Source organism: Bactrocera dorsalis, chromosome 2, assembly GCF_023373825.1.
Source record: "Bactrocera dorsalis isolate Fly_Bdor chromosome 2, ASM2337382v1, whole genome shotgun sequence".
NCBI lineage: Eukaryota > Metazoa > Arthropoda > Insecta > Diptera > Tephritidae > Bactrocera > Bactrocera dorsalis.
Window position 1 is genome coordinate 85,685,931 of NC_064304.1, and position 20,375 is coordinate 85,706,305.

The 20,375-nt window shown below is 37.1% G+C and overlaps 1 protein-coding gene across 3 annotated transcripts in view; it reads right to left on the minus strand.

The window, feature by feature from the left end:
* Positions 1–408: 408 nt before the first annotated feature.
* Positions 409–20,375, minus strand: part of LOC105222701 (probable serine/threonine-protein kinase nek3) — a 62,031-nt gene continuing 42,064 nt past the window's right edge. For all 3 annotated transcript variants that reach the window (XM_011200125.4, XM_011200127.4, XM_049449186.1), the window contains exons 3-6: positions 10,598–10,654; positions 5,224–5,270; positions 4,768–5,037; positions 409–4,704 (exon numbers count right to left, since the gene is read on the minus strand). In XM_011200125.4, coding sequence (XP_011198427.2) covers positions 1,099–4,704; positions 4,768–5,037; positions 5,224–5,270; positions 10,598–10,654 — 3,980 coding nt within the window. In that variant the 3' untranslated portion in view covers positions 409–1,098. The remainder of the gene's footprint in view (positions 4,705–4,767; positions 5,038–5,223; positions 5,271–10,597; positions 10,655–20,375) is intronic.

Here is a 20,375-nt window from a genome sequence, read left to right on the forward strand (position 1 = left end):
ATCGTTTAGGATCAGGGTACTGAACGACCCAGAACGAAATAATGTAATATTACTAAGTTTTTGAGTAACACGAAGTTATTAAACCATCACTTTTTAGGACAAACTTTTGTTGACCGCGTCATAAGCATTTAAATTGGTCACCTGTGTCATGCCATTTCATATTGTTAGACAAGTTGTTGTGGGTGTGTGAGCCAAGTCAATGTTTTGCGCTTATAAAACAACTACAAAATTGATCGTTCCACTAGTTATTCGTGATATAAGGTTGGATCTGTTGAAAAAGTAGTGGAAATCGCAACGAAATTATGCGTTCCATGAGGCGTCGTCATGGTTATGGTAATAAAAGTTCTATAATACTATGAAACAGTTTTTAATATAAACTCTACATATAGTAAATTAAAAAAAAAAACATTTCTCATTAATTTATCTTATTTTTATTTATTTATTCGTTCATTGCATAAATTGTTGGTATTAATATACAAAAAATAATATTACAGTGTGGCAGAATAAAACGTGTCTCTAACAAGTAATACATATTTACATTGGCGACAAAAATAATAAGTCACTTTTTTAGAAATAAATCATAAATAAAGTAAAGAGTTCACAAAAAGCATTAAATAAGAGAAACCATTCAATGATGCTCTCTCAGAGTTTGCCATAAAAATAGAGCGCTTTCGCATACCAGATACAATACAATAAGCGGTTTGAGTATTGTCGGATTTCCCCAATACAAATGCATTTGCACACATAGGTCTTAATATATAATAGACCTCAGCTAAATACTCGTTCATCCAGCAATGACAACTTAATATTATTTACAAATAAAGATTTTAGAAAATTAAATACAATAATTTCATAATTACATATTTTTATACCAAACGTTTTCGAAAAGCCAATATTAATTTCATTGATAAAAATATTAGCTAAAATTAAGATTAGCAAATAATGAAATAAAATTAAATAGAAAATCATAAATGTAAACAATTGGGTACAAATTAAATTAAATAACCAAAGAAATTACAGGCGATAAAGGAAAGAGTGTTTCGCTTGAAAAGCAGCTATTGCGAAGTATTCGATCGGACGGTGTAGCCATCGCTAGTCTTATCGTCTGCTTGTGAACTTTGAGGCCAACGAGTATAATGACTTGAGTAGCTCTAAAGCGCGTTCATCTGAATTTGAACTGGTGCTGCCGCTGCTGCCACCGTGGCTCGACGTGATCGAGTTGACTGTACTCTCCTCGGGCTCCTCCACACGTATCTCGAATTTCGTTGTCTCCTCAATGCTACCACTCGATTGCGTGACTGCGGGTACTGTTGTCGTCGTCCACGCGCCGGCTTCGGTGGTAGTACTAACGACTAAGGGTAAATTAGTTGTGGCTGTCTGCCGAAGTGTGGTGTCCGCTATGCGTGCGGTTGTGGAGACTATTGGCTGAGGTGCTGCGGCTGCAGCTGCTGGCACAGAGGCCGCTTTGTGATGTGCAGACTTGCCACCCTCATTCGCCAACTTGCCGTCCATATCAATGAGCGCATTCAGCAGATGCTTGCGTGAGCGTTCCAAGGCTCTGCCATTTTGGTCGTCACACGTCTGTATGAGTAAGAGTAATAGACTTAGCACCTGACGATTGTGCTCCGCTTGTTGCATAACATTCTTCAGATGTAATGCTTCAGATTCGTTGAGGCCGCCGAACAGTTTGTTGGCAATACGTTGCAAACCATTGCTAGAGGGCAGTGACTCTTGAGGCAGATTGTATGCGTGAAACAGTTCTTGCCAAGAGTCGAATTCAGGTGATTGGTTGCTGGCAGCAGGATGACGTGTGGTCTCTTCGGCAGAACCTACGCGTGTATAGTGCTCATTGCTTCGCGCTGCGTTGCGTTTTGCATCCGATGAGAGCACATTTAACTGGCCGCGGAGAGTTGTGGCGGGAAGTGATGTTGTAGTGTCCCTTTGTGCAAAATTCAAAGAACTAATGGTTGTGGTGCGTGGCTCTTTCATGAGTCCGTCATTAATTGTCAGCGGGTCTAGGAAATCGGTCTGTGAAATTTGATTCCATGGATTTTCGGTTGGTTTATTGCCTGCATCGGTTGTGTATGCAGCATTGACTTTGTTATTGCGAGGTATAACAAAGGATTGAGTGTGCTCACCGTGGAGAAACTCTTCATGTTCACTTGATTCACCAAGAGGCGACTGTAATTCTGCTGAGAATTGTTTGCGTAACTGTTGTCCGCGTGCGTCACTGAAACGTGGTCGATAGGTTGTGGTGTCGGGTGCATCTGTGGTGCTCAAGAAGTCATTCGAGGGTGTAGAAAAGTCGAAGTTGTTGTTAATTTCAGCAGCGATGCTCGATGCGGTGGCTGGCGATTCAGTGGGAAGATAAGTAGCAGCTGTGCCTGAGTTAAACAATGACCTATCGGTCGCTGTAACAGGCTCAAAGTTTGGTTTTCCGCTAACTATTGTGGGTTCAGTCGGTCTGACTGCTTCAAGTTGTGCCCGGAATGTTTTGGGATCCTCTAAGTAACTAGATATGGCTTCCGAGAAGACATGTGCAATTTTACGGGAGTCAGGCTCTTCCGCCAGTTGACTAATTGTAGCACCAGTGGTTCCTATTTGTGGGAATAAGTTGAACTGATCACTGGATGCACCGGATCCATTTGCGCCACTGCTGCGGCCAGTTATGTTGTCTGTAGATTTACTCCCAGCAGCTTGCAGTCCAAATAGATTAGAATACTGATTGACAGTACGATCACTGAGCAGACTGGCGCGTATGTCCTCAGACTTTTTGCTAACACCAATGCTGGTTGCAGTTGTAGCGTCAACTTGTTCAGTATTTTTAATGGGTTTTACTGAGTATTTCAATGTTGTTATAGGGATGCTTGCGTCAGTACGCGCTATGTCCTTTTTTTCGGCTGAACTACTTACTGAATTGCTTGATGCGGCATTCTGCTCATTCGCAAAGTATTTGGCCAATGAGACTAAAGCATCAGGTCCCGAAGAGGGAGGTATATCCAAGCCTTCGCGTGCTTGTCCTTGGAATTTCGTTTGATCAGCATCATCGAATTTAGTTTTCAGCATGTTAATAGTCTTTATCATTTCCTGTACATTGCGTGTCACCGAGTCATCGCCATCATTAAGTGGTTGAGGTGCAAAAAGGAAATCGTCGCCACCAGAATTTGATGTCGTTTTTGGACGTGCGGCATTGCGAGGCAAATAAGTTGGCCCTGTGGGCGCTGGTGTTGTCGAAGTAGTTGTAAGGTCAGCAGAGTCTGGACGTTTTCGTGTTCGCTGCACTGGTAAATCTACGTCAAAAGAACTCTTTGACGGAACTGAAGTTTTATGTTTCTCACCGGAAGATTCGTGATTGTACCTCATGCCGATTATAAGTGGACGCAGTGTTGTAATGGGTGTTGAGTTGGAGGTGGTATCCTGCGAAATTACTCTTCGTTTGGGATTTGGTGTGGAAGCAACAATATTTGATCCAACAACCGGTGAACCCTTGATGTAAAATCCCTTGCCTTCAGTAGTCTTGGATTTAGCCACGGTTGGTACAGTCGGTGTGTAAAATGGTGTGCTTCGTGTCGTATCGAGTCGCCGCGCGGTCGAATATGTACCAAGAGCTTGATATGGTGTAGTATTTGGTAAACGGGATTCTACGAAACGTGTTGAGTATCGTGGCTCATTAGAGTCCGATTCTTCAGATTTAATAGAGGAACCGGAACGTGATTTCGCGCGACCTTCTACAGGGACTACTTGGCGTGGTTTCTCAAGCAATGAAGGTTTCTTACTGAATTCCCGACTCTCAATACCTACTTCTCTTGATTCTTGTGAACTGAGTTGAGGCTTAACATCCTCGCGATAACGCTGTTGGCCACGTTTACCATCTCGAGCACGTTCCGCAGACTCCTTTTGATAGTTGTAGCCTTTACGAGTTGTAGGAGAGCGTTCACTGCTGCTGTCAGTGCTATTGCCATTGGCATTACCGTTGCTACTGTTGTTGTTATTACTGTTTCTGCTACCATTCTCTTTGGAATTACTGTTTCCGTTTTTACTCGCTTTTTCATTTCCATTTCTATTTCCATTACCGTTACTATTACTACTACTGTTATCATTTTTATTGCCATCCACATTGTTACTGACATTTCCACGTCGTCCTTCCACATAAGCACTATTACGTCCATTATTTCTTCCACGATTCTCCGCAGATTTTGTTTCTACAATGTCTACATTCGGCTTTTCATAGCCAAAACTGTTGCGTCTTCGGCCGTCCACGAAAGACCCACTTTCAGCGGTAATTTGTGTTTCATCGTTATTGTTGTTGTTATCGATACTCGCTGGTATCTGTGTCTTTTCTCCCTTCAATTGTTTTTCGCCGGAAAGGTCCTCAAAATCCACAGTCTCCAGAGAAGGTTCCTCATTCGAGTCGAAACGTCGTTCCGGCTTAGCCGATTGCCGTGGACGTGGTACTTGATTGTTCACTTTTGCCTTTATATTCAGACCACCACCAACAATATTGAAACCTTGTACCGGTACGGAGGGCCGTATGCGTTGTACACGTTGTTTATTGAGTATCTCTGCGCTGTCTGCATAGTAACCGGGTGAGCCGAGACAATTCACCTTGAACCACCAGTCACAAGTGAGTTCACTTTGTTGGAAAATTGTGCCATTGGGACAGAGGAATGATATCTTGCGGCCATCTTCGCAGATATGAAATACCTGTAGCAATAGTAGAAAGAGAACTTATAAATGCTAGTATTATATTGGTATGTGAACACCTACCTGGCAGTCAGTCTCCATGTCGGCAAAGTATCCATTGCCAAATGAGCGGCAACTGAATGTCGTTTTCGGTATACGAGGATAGATGGGAAAATCTATGCCCGGTCTGCCGACCACGCCCTGATAGACCTCATAGTCCACATCCTCATCGGAAGAGCGCTTTTTCAAGTGATGTTTGTGCTCATTAATGTCCGTGTGTGTCTCATAACGTTCCTCCTCAAACTGAGCGGCCCCAGTTTGTTTGGCTAAAACACGTGCTGGCGTGCTGTCGCTCTGTTAACGAGAAATAAGAGAATTTTTAAGTTACTCTTTGTATTAAACCACAAGTACAAAAGTTAGGTTAAGAGCGCTAATTTTTTTGAGTATTTGTTTATAAATTCTTTAGAGCGTAAAAGTAATGAATCACGATTCGATATAAATATTAGCAAGTTAGAAAATACGTTTTTGGTCACAACTTACGTTTGTTTCGGCGCTGCTGACGTGAAGAACTGTGAAGGCCAGTAGTGCTGTAAAAAAGTTGAAACATAAAAATAATATATTTAAAGTAATTTGGTGATAGATTGCATTAAGCTTTTCACATTTATTTATTTTTCTTGAAAGTAAGGATGTACATATGACAACATTATATTTTATAACTAAAATTATTTAAATTGATAAGAAGTAGAGTTTTTGATGAAGATGCGCTCATACGGAAGTTCGTGTAAAGTTGACAGGACTTTTATAGGGTGTAAGCCAGGAAAAATTTGAGTAAGAATAAACTTATTATAATAAATTTGTTTCAGCTACTAATTCATTTTTGATGGGCGGAATTAAGTCTTTTATGTTATCCGTTCCACAAAATCTCAAATTTTTAAAGAAGAAAATATTATGTATTTCTATTCGTATTCGTGACATTGGTTACTGATGAAAATATTTATTTTTGTAGTTTTTGTTTTTGCTATCATCCCGAAAGCATATATTTTTAACTGGAAAAGAGACCTTAATCTTCAATTGTCTCAACGTAAGTTCAAATGAGATGAAAACGAAATTTGTTTATAAATTATTTATTTATTCTTTTAATAAAAAAAATGCAAGAAGACAACCTATATTTTCCGGTTCTAAAGAGCATATTTAATCCTAAGTAAACAGTTTTATTTCGGGGAGTAGAAGGTAAGTGATTGATAAATCAAACATAGGTACTCTTGTTGTTCCAAGTTACTTTCAAAGGCCTAACCAATCTTTAGAAGAAGTTTTTGAAAAAATTGGTAACCGCCATTCGACTAATGTTATTTAAGAAGCTGACGTATTTTTTCACTACATTTGTGATATGTGGTACTACAAATAATTGTAATTCCTGAAAATGTCGTCAAGCTTCTACGAACCATAGTAAATATTTACCAGTTTCCTAAAATATTTATTCTTATTTCACCTTAAATTCGTTGTAAATAACGAAGAAGTTGTTTAACTATATTATTATTTCAAAAAAAGAAAAAAATAAAAACAAATAAGGAAGGGCTAAGGTCGGGTGCAGCCGAAAATTTTATACTCTTGCAACTTGCAAGAATCAAAGCCAGGGAAATACTTTAAGGTGTAAAACCAATCATAGACCATAGAGTAAAGTCAGCGGGATGTTCGAAAATCCCGATATTAGTTATATGGAGGCTAGGCAAGGTATCCTCTCAAATTTATCTATACATATATATACACTGTAATGTATAAAACACATTCTCTAATTTTCATTGAGATAACTCACATATTAGGTGTATATGCGGTACAAAGTCAACGCGAAGTTCGAAAATTTGTATCTTAAGTATATGCGGTAAATATATTGAACCTATTTTTGACATACAGACATATCATTATAAGAAAACGATTATCCTTGAATTCCAATTATATATGTCACATATTCGTTTCATAGGAGCTTGAACAGTTTTGGATTTGGTCATTAATTGCTTTTTGATTTGTGTACTGGAAACATAGCGAAACAAGTGGAATTTAAAATTGTGCTATATGGGAAGTATGCGTGGTTGTTGTCCTATTTCGTCCATTTTTACAATGTGACATAAGAATGTAGGAAGAACACTACGTACTAAATTTAGTCAAAGTCAGTCCAGCAGGTCCCAAGATATGGGATTTCAGCAAAAAATGGGTGATGCCACGCTCATCGTTCAATTTTCACGCCGGCTCCCATAAAACCCCCTTATGTGTATAAGATTAAATGTCTGTGGTGTATTTACAGTATGTCAAATACGAGCGTGGTCGACTTTACCGACATTTAATGAAAGATTTCGCTCTAATTCCTTTGCGAGCCGATAGAGGCAAGCTTTGTCCTTGATGCATTGAGAACAAAGGTTCAGTTGTCGTTGATCTTTTGTAAGAGAATCACGTTAAACGCCATGAGTGCTAAGTACGCGTCGCACTACGAAGCTGTGTTCCTTTGCATCCACCCGAAAGGTCCCAAAACGTCGCAATCAGCGGCTGCTTAATATATGAGAAAGTCGATGATTTACCAGAACGTGGCTCGATAGGAAAAGTGAACAAAAAAGATAAAAAAAGAATAGTGAATCTGTTTTTACGGAATCCTGCTTTAACACTGTGGCAAGGACAAGCAAAATTAATGGCAAAAGGTTTAGATATATCCTACGAAACTATCCGAACCTTTCTTCATACTCATGATCTGAAATGGCGCAACACAATGAAGAAGCCTCTGTTGACTGAAAAACTTGTGACAAAGCGACTCGCTTGGGCGCATGAGAATATTGATAGAGATTTTGAAAATGCCATTTTTACTGATGAATGTTCTATATGGCAACGTTCTGTCCTCACCGAGCCATATATTAAACAGAAGCTTCGTGGAAGATGCACATACACTTTGACGCAGTTGTCTTACGAAATTTGTCGGATCTAGAGATCCTTGCCACTAGAATACGCCGTCAAGTTAGTAGAAAACATGCCTCGGAGATGCCAGGCAATTATCGATGCCGGTGGTGACTGGTCACATTATTGACAAAATTGCACCATTCCTTCTAATGTGTACAATGTATATATAAATATGAAAGTTTCATAAATATTATTTTTATAAATTAACACGACCTCGCTCTCACTTGACAGACCGTAGTTATTGATTTTTCGAGCTTTTATTTCTTGCAAGATTTCCACTCAGCAGGTTTGATTGTTTTAGCTTAAGCGGTTTAGGCGATATGTACATTAAACTTGTTAAAGGGCGGGGCCATGCCCACTTTTTCAAAAAATTGGCCCAGAGTTGCTCTGTATCGAATAAGACTTATATATCATTAAGTACTTAGTTATGGCACTTTTTGTGCTTTCGATTCATGATTCGGTTCGATTTGTGGGCGTGGCAGTGGCCTGATTACGCCCATCTATGAACTCGAAATTTTTTTTGTGCTGAGGAACCTATGTACATACAATATTTCATAAATATATTTAAATTTTTACTCAAGTTACAGCTTGCGCGGACTGACAGACAGACAGTCACCCTGACTTTAATTCGCCTCGTCATCCTAATCATTTACATATAAGTATATAACCCTATATCTATACCGCTTAATTTTAGGTGATACGTACAACCGTTAGGTACTAATACTACTACTAATCAAATATTCTTCGTTTTCCACGATTATATTTTTGTGATATATGTAGGTAACAGACATATTTGTTTATTACATGACACAGAAAATCAAATTTTAAAATCCATACCTCCATTGACCTTGAATACAAAACTCAACGACTGCATATATGGCATATCACTGTATATACGCTGCGAATAATTTGATAAAAAAATTCAATGATTATAAATTAGTTACGCAATCGGATGCAGCGGTGTCGCTGCGAAATCTCTTTGTAATCCACACAGATTCCGCACACCCAACAAAATTGTTGGCCTCGAAACTGTTTGTGGTTGTTGTCGTTTGATTTGCAATGTGTGATTAATGTTGTAATATTAATATTTAGTGTCTACTTTGATTTCTGTGTTAATTTTTGCAGTGATGCTTTGCTTGCATATTTTTTGGAAATATTTTTCACAAAAATTCATTAATCTCGTCATTTTGGATCCAATGAAGCTTGTCGATAATGAGGGTCAAAGTACAATGGTGAATATGAAATTCGAAAATCGTGTTATTTGCGTGCGAAAAGTGTTAACATGTCGCAATGGTTCGTTGGGTCAAGTTTGCACTTAAGCATAATTGGAGGAAACGAATTTGGTTTTGTATTTGGTACCAGCATGCGATTCAGGAGTCGCTAACTTTTGGTTGTCAAGTCTGATAAGCAACTCCAGTGGTTTTTGTTTATTTTTTACATTTTAAATTAACGGTACGATTTTTCATGTAGGTTTCCAATAGTAATAATAATTTATCACTTTGTTACCTTTGTTATGTATCCATGTATGTATGTATATCTGAACTTATACACCTTAACTTGAACTCCTAACCTTAAACAAAGCGACATCAATTAAGAAATTGTTTCGAAATATATCTTGCATTATTTTTTTTTAATTTAAAATAAGTTCATCATAAGCTGCTTTCGCTAAGAGAGTAGGCTGAACCTGTTTCACTCGATTTCGGGCAATGGAGAGATATAATTTGGTTCCGATTAAGTAGGCCTAATAGGGCCTAGGTGATGATGTCGATGTCGTCACGTTTAATGTCTTCAATTGACTCAAAACCGTTTTCCCGGAGCGGTCGTTTGAGTTTACTAAATAACCAAAAGTCGCACGGAGTTAACTCAGGTGAATACGGTGGTTGTATTCGTAAATAGTACTTACTCCTTTTTGACAGTTTGATTTTTGAACGGCTTGACGTGATTTTTTCGCCTATTTTTGCCACGATATTGGGTCGATCGAATGTCTGTCTCCGGGTCGTAAGCTTAGATGCAACATTCATTGCCATTCGATGCTGTTTTTCGAAAAAATTTAGTGCATTTGCAACCAATCGTGCTTTCACTTTTCTTAGGTCAAAATGATTTTTTGAAATGACTTTCACTGATCCTGCCGATATTCCAACGATTACAATGAGATCTCTGACTGTAAATCGTCGATTCTCAAGCACCACACCAACTTAAAAAAACAGTATTTCGACGAAGATGTTTTCGCGCGACATTTAAATTAAAACAGTCTTACTATATTTTGCCACGGTAGTATGTTATGTTGCCTCGCTTTCAAAAGGCGAAAAATAGGACCATTACTTCTCAAGTCCCTAGGTACTAAATATGTGTACCACTGTTGACTTTAATGAAATTCAAGGAAAATCATTTTCGAACATATGTAAATGTGTTCTTGGGCAATAAATGGGTAAAATCGAGTAAATACTCTACACTCTACTCTACACTATGCATTCTTTACTCTATACTCCAGCTCCTTTATCCCTATTAATTATATGGATTAACGAACTTCTGCTCTTCTTTGTTCGATATATGTATAAGGTCAATGTGTGTATTTTAATGAAAATCAGAGAGCATTTAAAAAATTTAATATTACTACCGCCTTCCGGTAAGAATTGTCAAAAACAATTATATTTACCTTTCAGAGGGGCTTTAAATCGAAAGGATGATCAAAAATTTAAAATTTTATAGTGATCGGATCATCTGTTTGCGAGTTATCACTCAAGCAAATTTGGAAAATTTAGTTTTGAGAAAAAGTGCTTTTAATGATAAACTGATGGGTGCCGCGGATACACTTCATAAGGATGTAAATTAAAAACTCTTTGAGATATCAATTTAAAATTTTCGTATTTTATCCATTTTTCTACACCCTTGGTGTTTAATGAAACTTATGTAAAGATTAACAATAGAAAAATTCAAGGACAGGATCTGAAAATATTCAATTTATTTCACGTACCGCTGAGTACAAATTTCACTCCCAGATTCCGTGTTTCCATTTTAAAGACAAAAAAATCTGAAACGAAAGAAACAAAAAAAGTGATTAGGTATATTTTCGGAGTATAATATTTTTAAAATTTAAACTAGATTAGCATGAAAAGTATCAGGAAATAATTTTGTTAAGAAATTTTGAAGTCTGTAGCTAATATCTCCCTTCCGCTTTTTGCTCTTTATTCAAAGCTAAAGTGTTACAGTGATCGGATTTAGTTCAAATATGCACCGTTTCGTTCGATAATCTGTTTCCATCTGGACGGCAACTTCATAATACCCCCTTCGTAGAAGCCGCCTCCTTATTTGCGAAGAACTCGGACAGCCACTTTTCACAAGCCTCTTTTGAGTTCAACTTTACACCAACAAGGGCGTTCGCTATGGACAGGAACAGGTGGTAATCACTTGGTGCTATGTCCGGGCTATATGGTGGATGCGATAAAACCTCCCATCCGAGCGCCCGTAGCTTCTGACGAGTCATCAACGAATTGTATGGTCTGGCGTTGTTCATATCGCAGGCGTTGATTCGGTACAGAAGGTCGTTTTGCGTCAAATCATGCGGCACCCAAAAGAGTTTTGTGTATCCAGCCTTCTGCAGATGGTTTAAAATGGTTTGGTGACTAACACCCATCTTCTGGGCGATGTCACGAAATGCCACATGCCGATCTAACTCGATGTTTTCCATGATTTGATCGGCATTTGTCGCCACAGGTCTTCCGCCGGCTGGCAAAAGCTTCGTCAAGATCGGAAGGACCTCTACGAGACATTCGATACCATATGATGTTTCAGACAAGGCGATTCCCTATCATGCGACTTCTTCAATCAACTGCTGGCGACGCTGGTGATATTGGCCTCAACATCCGCGCCGGGAGTTCTGTTTTCTCCTGAAGGGATAAGGAAGCGAAGCAATTGGGTCTGGTAGTGAACAAGAGCAAGACGAAATATCTTCTGTCTTTATGCGGAAGATTTATGGTCCTTTGGGCATTGGCAACGGCGAATACTGCAGTTATTGGAATGATGAGCTGTATAATATACACGACGATTTTGGCATAGTTCAGCGTATTATGAGACAGCGGCTGCGCGTGATAGGTCCAGCCCTGAAAGTATTCGACGGAGTATTCATCGGTGGAAGCAGAGGAAGAAGAAAACCTCTTATACGTTGAAGAGATCAGCTGGAGAAGAACCTAGCTGTACTTGTTATTTCGCATTGGCGCCACCTTGCGAAAAGAAGAAACGACTGGTGCACTGTTGTTAACTTATAGTATATATTTCTTGAATGTAATATGCAAATATGTTTGCTATAATAAGAATTTTCTATAAAAGCGTGAATAAGACTAGAAATTAAATTTTTTTTACACCACTTACTTGAAGTGTACTAGAATTTGATAGAATGCTAACGTGAACACAATGAGCGACACCAAATGAGAATTCGCTGTTGATGATGACAAAAATGTCCTCGTCTGAACACAGTCGTATTTATTACATAGTATATTTGCTTAAGAGGTTTAGAAGCTTTTCCAGTTTTGGAAATAAATAATACTATATTCCTTCTAAAACATTTCAAAATAATGATACTAATAGTCTATACAAAAACAATAAAATGTAACAGAAAATGCGCACATAATGCCACATAGTTGCATCGTTTTACAGCTGACGCCACTTTGACGCTAATGCGGCTGTTTACTTGCCTTATTTGGTCAGTGTACTCAGAGGTTACGCTTTAGAGCTCGTGCGAGTGTTCTTCATTTGGTTATTTTTTACCTAAAACATTGTATGTAATGAAATTGTGAAAACATGTGCAACGAGGATTACTAAACGCTGCTTAGCCGCAGCGCGCTGCGAAGGTGTGACAGGCCCCATAAAACTGGGAAGGACGTTTGTGTAGGCAGTCAACATTTGAAACTCGCCAGGCCGCTATTGCGACATCACAAATAAAAAGAAAAAGTGAAGACGCGGAAGTTGTTTACAAACATGCAACGTTTCTACGTGCCTTTTTAAATTCACTGATTATTTCTGGTCTGGAGTATTGCTTATGGAACTTACCTAAACAATTCCATATATAATAAATATTTGTTAAAAAATGTATTAATAAATTATTTTTGTATAAAACTTACTTCTTTTTGAACTTAGTTAATAAAGAAGAAAAAAGTTGTAACAGAAACAACGGTTGTAAGTAGCGACGAGAAATCAAATTGATGGATTATACTAAAAAAACATAAATTAATGGAACAAAGCTACTGGCACTGGGTACGGTATGTTCTTTTAATTAGAATAGCAGAGAGAGAAGGCTTTCTATATATGTACATACAAATTTTTATAGTAAAATATTTTAAGGAAATAATATGAATAAAATCTACTATACGCACAAAATAGTGAAAAGTATTATATTCGAGTTTAATAAACATGTAATAGAATTAAAAAAAAAAAAATAAATAAATATTATCAAACTCAAATGAGCTTAAATGCGCTTGTTGTTATATTACATATAAAACACTTAATTGAAACTGATCATATATGCAAATATTATACTCTTGATAGCGATAACATAATTGCTCGACACACACAAATAAACGATGCGAAACCACTCGTAAATCTTCATATGATATGTAAATAGCGTCTATGTACGTATGTTTATTTATACATCTACCAAAATAAGTATGAAGCAATCACTTTAAAGATTATCTAAAGCGTATGCAAAAAATAAATAAACAAAAATTAATTAAATGCACAAAATTTTAAATATTTAATTTGGTGGCTTTTACTTGAAAACTTGCCAATGCAATGGCCACTAATTAATTAAAGTATATTTCCATACAGAAAAATTAAATGACAATGAATAATGTTTTTTTCATCTTAACGACAACAACTATAATTGTAGTATAATTTTAAATTATAAGATTGCATAGAAATGTAGTTTATCAGTGTGTACTTAGGCCTGGAAAATCAAGAACTGGCCAGTTATTCACCATGCGCCAAATATTGGAAAAGACCCGTGAAAAGAGGATCGGCACACACCACCTCTTCGTTGATTTTAAACCGCAGCTAGCAGCACGAAAAGGAACTGTCTTTATGCCGCTATGTCTGAATTTGGTATTCCCGGAAAACTAATACGGCCTCTCCCAGCCGTTCGATACCAAACGAAGTTTCAGACAAGGCGACTCTCTATTGGGCGACTTCTTCAATCTACTACTGGAGAAAATAATTCGAGTTGCAGATCTTAATCGAGCAGGTATAATCGTCTATAAGACTACACAGCTGCTGGCGTACGCCGATTACATTGATATCATTGGCCTCAACAACCGCGCCTTTAGATTTGCTTTGTCTAGAATAAATAAGGAGGGCAAGACGAAATGTCTTTTGTCATCAAACAAACAGTCATCGCACTCGCGATTGGCTTCCACGTCACTGTTGATAGTTATAACTTCTACTTTAAAGTCGGAGTTAATTTTATCCATAATGGAACCAACATTAATATCAACAAAAATGTTGGCCTCAATCCAACGCAGAATAACTCTTGCCAACAGGTGCTACTTCGGACTGAGTAGACAATTGAGAAGTAAAGTCCCCTCTCGGCAAACAAAGACTAAACTCTATAAGTCACTTATTAACCCCCTGCTATATGGTGCAGAGGTATGGACGATGACTTTGCGCATTGGCAACGGCGAATATCGCATTCAACGGAAATATGAGTTGACATTGACATATCGCTCATTTGCTGCAAGACCGGCATAAATCAAAAAACATGATTTTTGAGTTAATGCTGCAAAATTGTTCGTTATATCATACTTCATGTTGAGTGAAAAATTCATATGAATACCTCTTATATGCTCCGCTTGAGAAGAGGTGTAAGGTTGGAGTCACCGTGTAAGGTTGTAGTCAGTTGAAAACTTTAAACGCGTTTTCTGGAGAATCGATTTTTTTGACTTATGCCGGTCTTGCAGCAAATGAGCGATATGTAGTTCAGCGAATTAAAAGACAGCGGCTACTCTGGCTAAGTTATGTCGTCCGAATGGATGAAATCACTCCAGCTCTGAAAGTATTCGACGCAGTTCCAGCTACGGGAAGCAGAGGAGGGGGTCCTCCACATCGTTGGAGAGATCAGATGGAAAAAGACTTGGCTACGCTTGGTATCTCCGATTGGCGCCAAACAGCGAAAATGACATTATCCCTGTTCAAAGTAAGAAAATGTACTTATCTTTTAAATTATTCAAACTTTTTAGGCTGCCTATCATGTTTTGAATCCAAAAGTATGTAAATTGTAATAAGTCGTAATTGAAACATCTGGCGACTGATAGCGAAATCATTTAAGAAGCGAAAAATTAAGACTCGCCGCAAGTACTAACTAATCGGTAATACCGTAGTTATCATAATAAGACTAATAATAGTTAAAAAAGAAGTAGCACAACAACAACGAAACAAGCACACGTTTTTTTGATATTTTTTCTTTCATAAAGCGCTGACATTATTGAAGCTTTTTGTCGATTTGCAATGTACACTTAATACTGATCACCGACGCGGTTGCCAGCCGAAAAATCCTCGAGAAAAGCGGTGGGAGAAGCTGCATTGGATTGCAGAGTCAGGAAATAGATGCAAACTGTTAAGTCAGCGATGTCAGAGACGGCTTGTGGATGAACAGGTGCAGAATTAGCAGACTAAACAGCGGTCAGACAGCAAAGTCATCTGCTGGCAGCTTTAAGTCAGCACAATCGCTTAAAAGCATAAAAAAATAAAAAAAAAACTGTTTGCAACTTATTTGTTATTCAATGTTTTCGCTGAGGCATTTGGCTTTTTTCATTTTGTTTTCATTTATAGAAATGGCTAAGTGCAAGTACCGTTTGAAATTTTGCATATAACGGCTGGCAGTCATTGCCGACACCTCTTGTGTTCATAAGCTATATGCTGAAACTCTCTTTTTTAAACCTATACGGTTTTCTATTTCTTATTGTTGTTGCTGTTGCATATTTAACTCCCAACTTCCGTATGCAAAAGGTAAAAAAGGGTGAAAAAGGTAATGGAGAAAAATTAACATGAAAAGTAAAGAAAAGAAACATTTGAAACGCCTGTTAACCGAGAGGCCAATTACGCGGCAATTTTGTGGACACGGCCGCAGCCACCACGACAGATTCTTGAGTGACAAGCGTGCGAGACCAACAATAACAAAGTCGGCGAAGATGGAGCGAAAACAAAGGAAAGGGCTATTTTAGGTTGAAAAACAAAGTTAATGATAATGAGGAATTGCCACTTTCCAACGTTTTGCGGCTTAACAAGCTGTTACTAAAACTACAACTAGCTAACCGGAAACGGACACATATGCTTTACTTATTCGTGATAAACAACATACTGTAATATACGAACAATAACAACGTAGCGGTATTGGTTTGTATGCTTGTTGCATCATCTTCATTCGTGCTCCAGCATTTGCTTGAGCGACACTCACGCTTTCAGTGCTGCGAGTATTTAATCTGATATGAAATTGAGAAAGTCTGAAGTCCGAAGTAAATTATGCGAATTGCCAAAGTAACGAAAGCGTTGTACTTGGTTGTAAATGAAATGATATTGGTGGTTCCCCTTAGAACGTCCTACAGCTGAAGAGGTTGCGTTATAAGGTTGGTTCATAAATCACTGACCCTTTGGATTGAGCGCCATTAATGTGGTAGATATTATGTGTAAAAGGGAATCAGAATTGAATGTATATGCTTTGTAGTTAGTTCTTACTCTCAAGAAATGAAATGAGGATTAAAAGATCCGATTTCTGATCCGACTTTTCTCTGGATTCCAGTGTTATTTTCCAGTTCTCAGATCTCAAAATAATTCTCAATAACAAAAAATTAGCGCCAATAAAGAGTTAGTCTCCCAGACATCGATTTACTTTGAACCATTTATTGACTACAAAAATGGAATTGAAAATTTTGAAGACCTGAAAAGAAGCAAAAAACCCTTTTTATGTAGAGAGCTTTGTGCACCAGGACTACGTCTGCGGATCTAATTACTATATAATCTTATGTTTCACGTCTAAACATGGGGACATTGCGTGCAAAGTTTGGAAACTCGCTAATTTCGAGAAATATCGCTGTCCGCCAAGATCATGAGATTTAACGTCTCTAAAATATTATCTCTGGACCATTCAAGCAGCAACGCTCAAGGAGCTCGAAGGCAACATTCAGAGCACTATAACCGGAATTCCAGCCACAATGCTGCACCAGATCTTCGAAAATTGGAGTAAAGAGGGTGGGGGTATGCAAACGGTGCCATGGTGACCATGTGACCGACATTTTGTTCAAATCATAAATGTGTGTGTAACAAAAAAAAAGCAAAACCCATTGATTTTGATCAAATTAGAGGGTTTTATTTCATTTCAACAATACGTCGTTCTTGTTGGAAGACACTGTACTTTACAGAATGCAATTGGGTATTAGTCTCTTAGAATATTTTTGTAGATTGATCAGTTGAAAAGCTTTAAAAATATTTGAAATGTTAAAAAACCATCTTTATATTTTCTAAACTGGCGTTACTCATTTCTTTCTTGCTTGTATAAAAAGGACCCCATGTGCATTAGGATAGAAAATGTGACTAGTTCATAAAAGTTTGAAAACAATAAGTCCCTTTTCGTGGCCTGTCGAGTACAAAAGGATGTGATTAGTCTTTTCATAAGCCATAATAAAATAAACAATGACCTTACTACTGTTTTCGGATTTATCTAGTACTTATTTTTTACGGAAAATACGGGATCCTCTGAATAATAATACACGAAGTCAAAATTTGCTAAATAAATCATATCTCGGTAAGTGTCCGTCCTTTTCCTTCTATTCCACCTATAAATTTTGATCTTAAACGAAGAGACAGTGATCTTATTAGTAAAAAGTGATCTACGAACTAAAAGAAACAACTATATTTGAATTCTCAACCAACCTTTCTGCTAGATTCTTACTCTCGGCAATTGCTTATAATGTGAAATAACTAAAAAATAAGGCTATTTTTATTTTGAAAGAAAATTAAATTGCCGCAATTAACTCACATAAAATCACCGGCATATTTATATTTATATACGATTATTACGTATTGTACTTATATTTTCGTAAATTTTTAGTCACTGATGCCCTAAAAGTTACATATACTCGTATGTTATGCCTCGCTGCAGCCGCCGCCCTCCAAATTTTACAAACTCATTGGTGATTATAAGATATCATAATTGCACAAGCATCTGTATTACCACATATGCATATGTATGTGTGTATGTTTGGATTTGATTTTTATATTAGATATTCATTTGCTTCGGCTTCTACTAACAGCCAACTCATTTATACGAAGCCAAGAAGCGTTTACGCCACAACTTCCGCAATGGCAATTAAGCTTTTATTTGAAGTTATGATTATGATGTGCATATGTTCATACTTATATGTAGATACGAGCATACGAGTATAAGCGAATTCCAGTATGTGCATATGCAAAAGAGTTAATTACCACAGTTTTGGTCATTTAATTGCTTTTTTAATTGCCTCTGTTTCGGTATTCATTGCATGTTTGTTGTTATTAAGTTACTTATACGGGTATATAGTTGGCTCTGCTATTTTAATGGCAAACATTTATATGCAACCTTTGTTGGCTTGTTGTGTGCCTAAGTGCTCATTAGCTTTTCATTGCCTATCGGTGAGCAATTACCACAATTATGTGCTGCTGAAGGTAATTTTTCAAATGTTTCAATTTTTACTCTTCGGGCAGGTTCTTTGTTGTATTGCCTTAAATGCAGCCGCAGAGTGTGTATTTGCTTTTCAAATTAGTTATTAATTAAGAAATTAAGTGCTACTCCGCAAGCTGTGAAATTTTGGTAGCTAATGCTCGCACACGCTCAAGAATTAGAAGCATACATTTGGCTGTTGAGTACATGAGGCATATATTTGTAAGTGCTAAGTGGTGCATATACAATTTTGTAGATGAGGAAGTTTTCATTAAGTCTGTGAAAAGTCTATAAAGTATAAGGTCTAGGCCTAATTTCATTACTAAAAAATATATATATGAAAGCATAGGTATATGAGTACGTTTATAAGAAATAATAAAAAATAGATACTTGTATTATAGTTAAAAAAGCCATAATACATTTAAAAAGCTACTCATTCTCTCAAAAAATGTTGAAAAATGGCAACTTGAAAACAGTAACTTGGTGCTACTAGTCTTACTATTATATATTAAATAAGTTCAACCAGACTTGATACTGCTAATAAAAAATATTAATTTCAGGTTTCTATCTTAAGTCTTTCCTATTCAGCTTCTAAATGGTATTAAAGCTCTACAAATGTTTCTACAGTTTGGCATCTCTTACCAAAGCAATATGTGCAAACTGTCTTTTGCATTGAAGGCTTCGCTACTGCAAGCAAACGCAATACAACAACAAATGCAGCTGAGCTTATGCAACATTTGAACTTCAAGTTGAACAACATAGCCATTTATCAAAGAGCTCATAGATAGCATTTGCAGCTCCAGCAAAAACAAATCGCAAAACGAGCAAAATACTAAGTATATGTGTATGTGCACAGGCAGAGTTTGTGAAACAAAAAGTGCCAAGTAAGTATTAGCATAATAGTTACGGGGTGCATTTAAGCAACAGCGAACAAGTTATGCTTGGCAGCGAATCGAAGCCGTGTTGTGTAGCCCAGAGTGGGATGGTCTTGCATGGTGATTTGAGCGGTTGAGCCCGGTTGTAGGTGCATATATTGCGATTGCAAGACAGAAGTGCGAGTACAAGTTCAAAACACAAACATGTTGCAAGCATGATGACTTTATTTTGATTTGTGCTGTATTGCTTTGCTGAAGTAGGATGTAGTTATATGCGGAGTGGCAAGCGTAGTTGCATGCCAAAAAAAAATTAATAATTATAAAAATGCATAAAAAATAAAATGTCGAAAAGGTCAAATAAAAATTAAATATTTTTTAAATGAAAATTGCGCACAAGACTTTATTGCTGTGGACGAAGATTAATTTTTTAATCAATAAATTGTTTATAATTCTGGTCCGAAATTTTGGTCAAAAATCGATTTTTTTAGAAACCGCTATTTTGTCAAAAAAAAATTATTTTGCTTATTCCTCAATTTAGCTTCTAGATTTAAGGGGTTATATACAGTTAGGATTTTCAAAAAATCGATTTTTTTGTTTTTACGTTTTCTTAATATATACCTACCTACCTATACACATACAAAATTTTAAGTCGATCCGACGAATATTTTCGAAGTTATAGACACATTAGTGAAGGCGCGCCGACTACAAGTAAAGTGCTTTCAAAACTTTAAACTCGTTTTTCTCGAAACGGTGTTTTCAAAGTCGGTGAGCAAGATTTCTCAGAAACGGCTGAACCGATCGGTCTGAAATTTTTACATAAGCTTCTTAACTATATTTTTTAGTACTTAATCGAAGGATTTCCCCATCCGATGAAAATTTCTTATTTTTAGAAACAATAAAGACACGAATTTTGGTCGAAAATCGAACCTTTTGCTTTGAGTAGACGCCATTTTTTCAAAAAAATTTTTTTTGCTAATTCCTTCGATCAATCACTAGATTATTTCTTATATTAATGAAATTTATCTGGTTTTTGCTTTTTAGATGATCCAGTCCAGAGATATCGTGCTCACCGCAAGAGGCCTTTTTTTTGCGGACCTCTGCAAAATTGGCAATATCAACGTTCCCGATAATTATTTTTGGCAAAAAAAACATGTGAATATAGTTTAAGGTTGTCATAATATACCTGCCAAGTTTCAAAT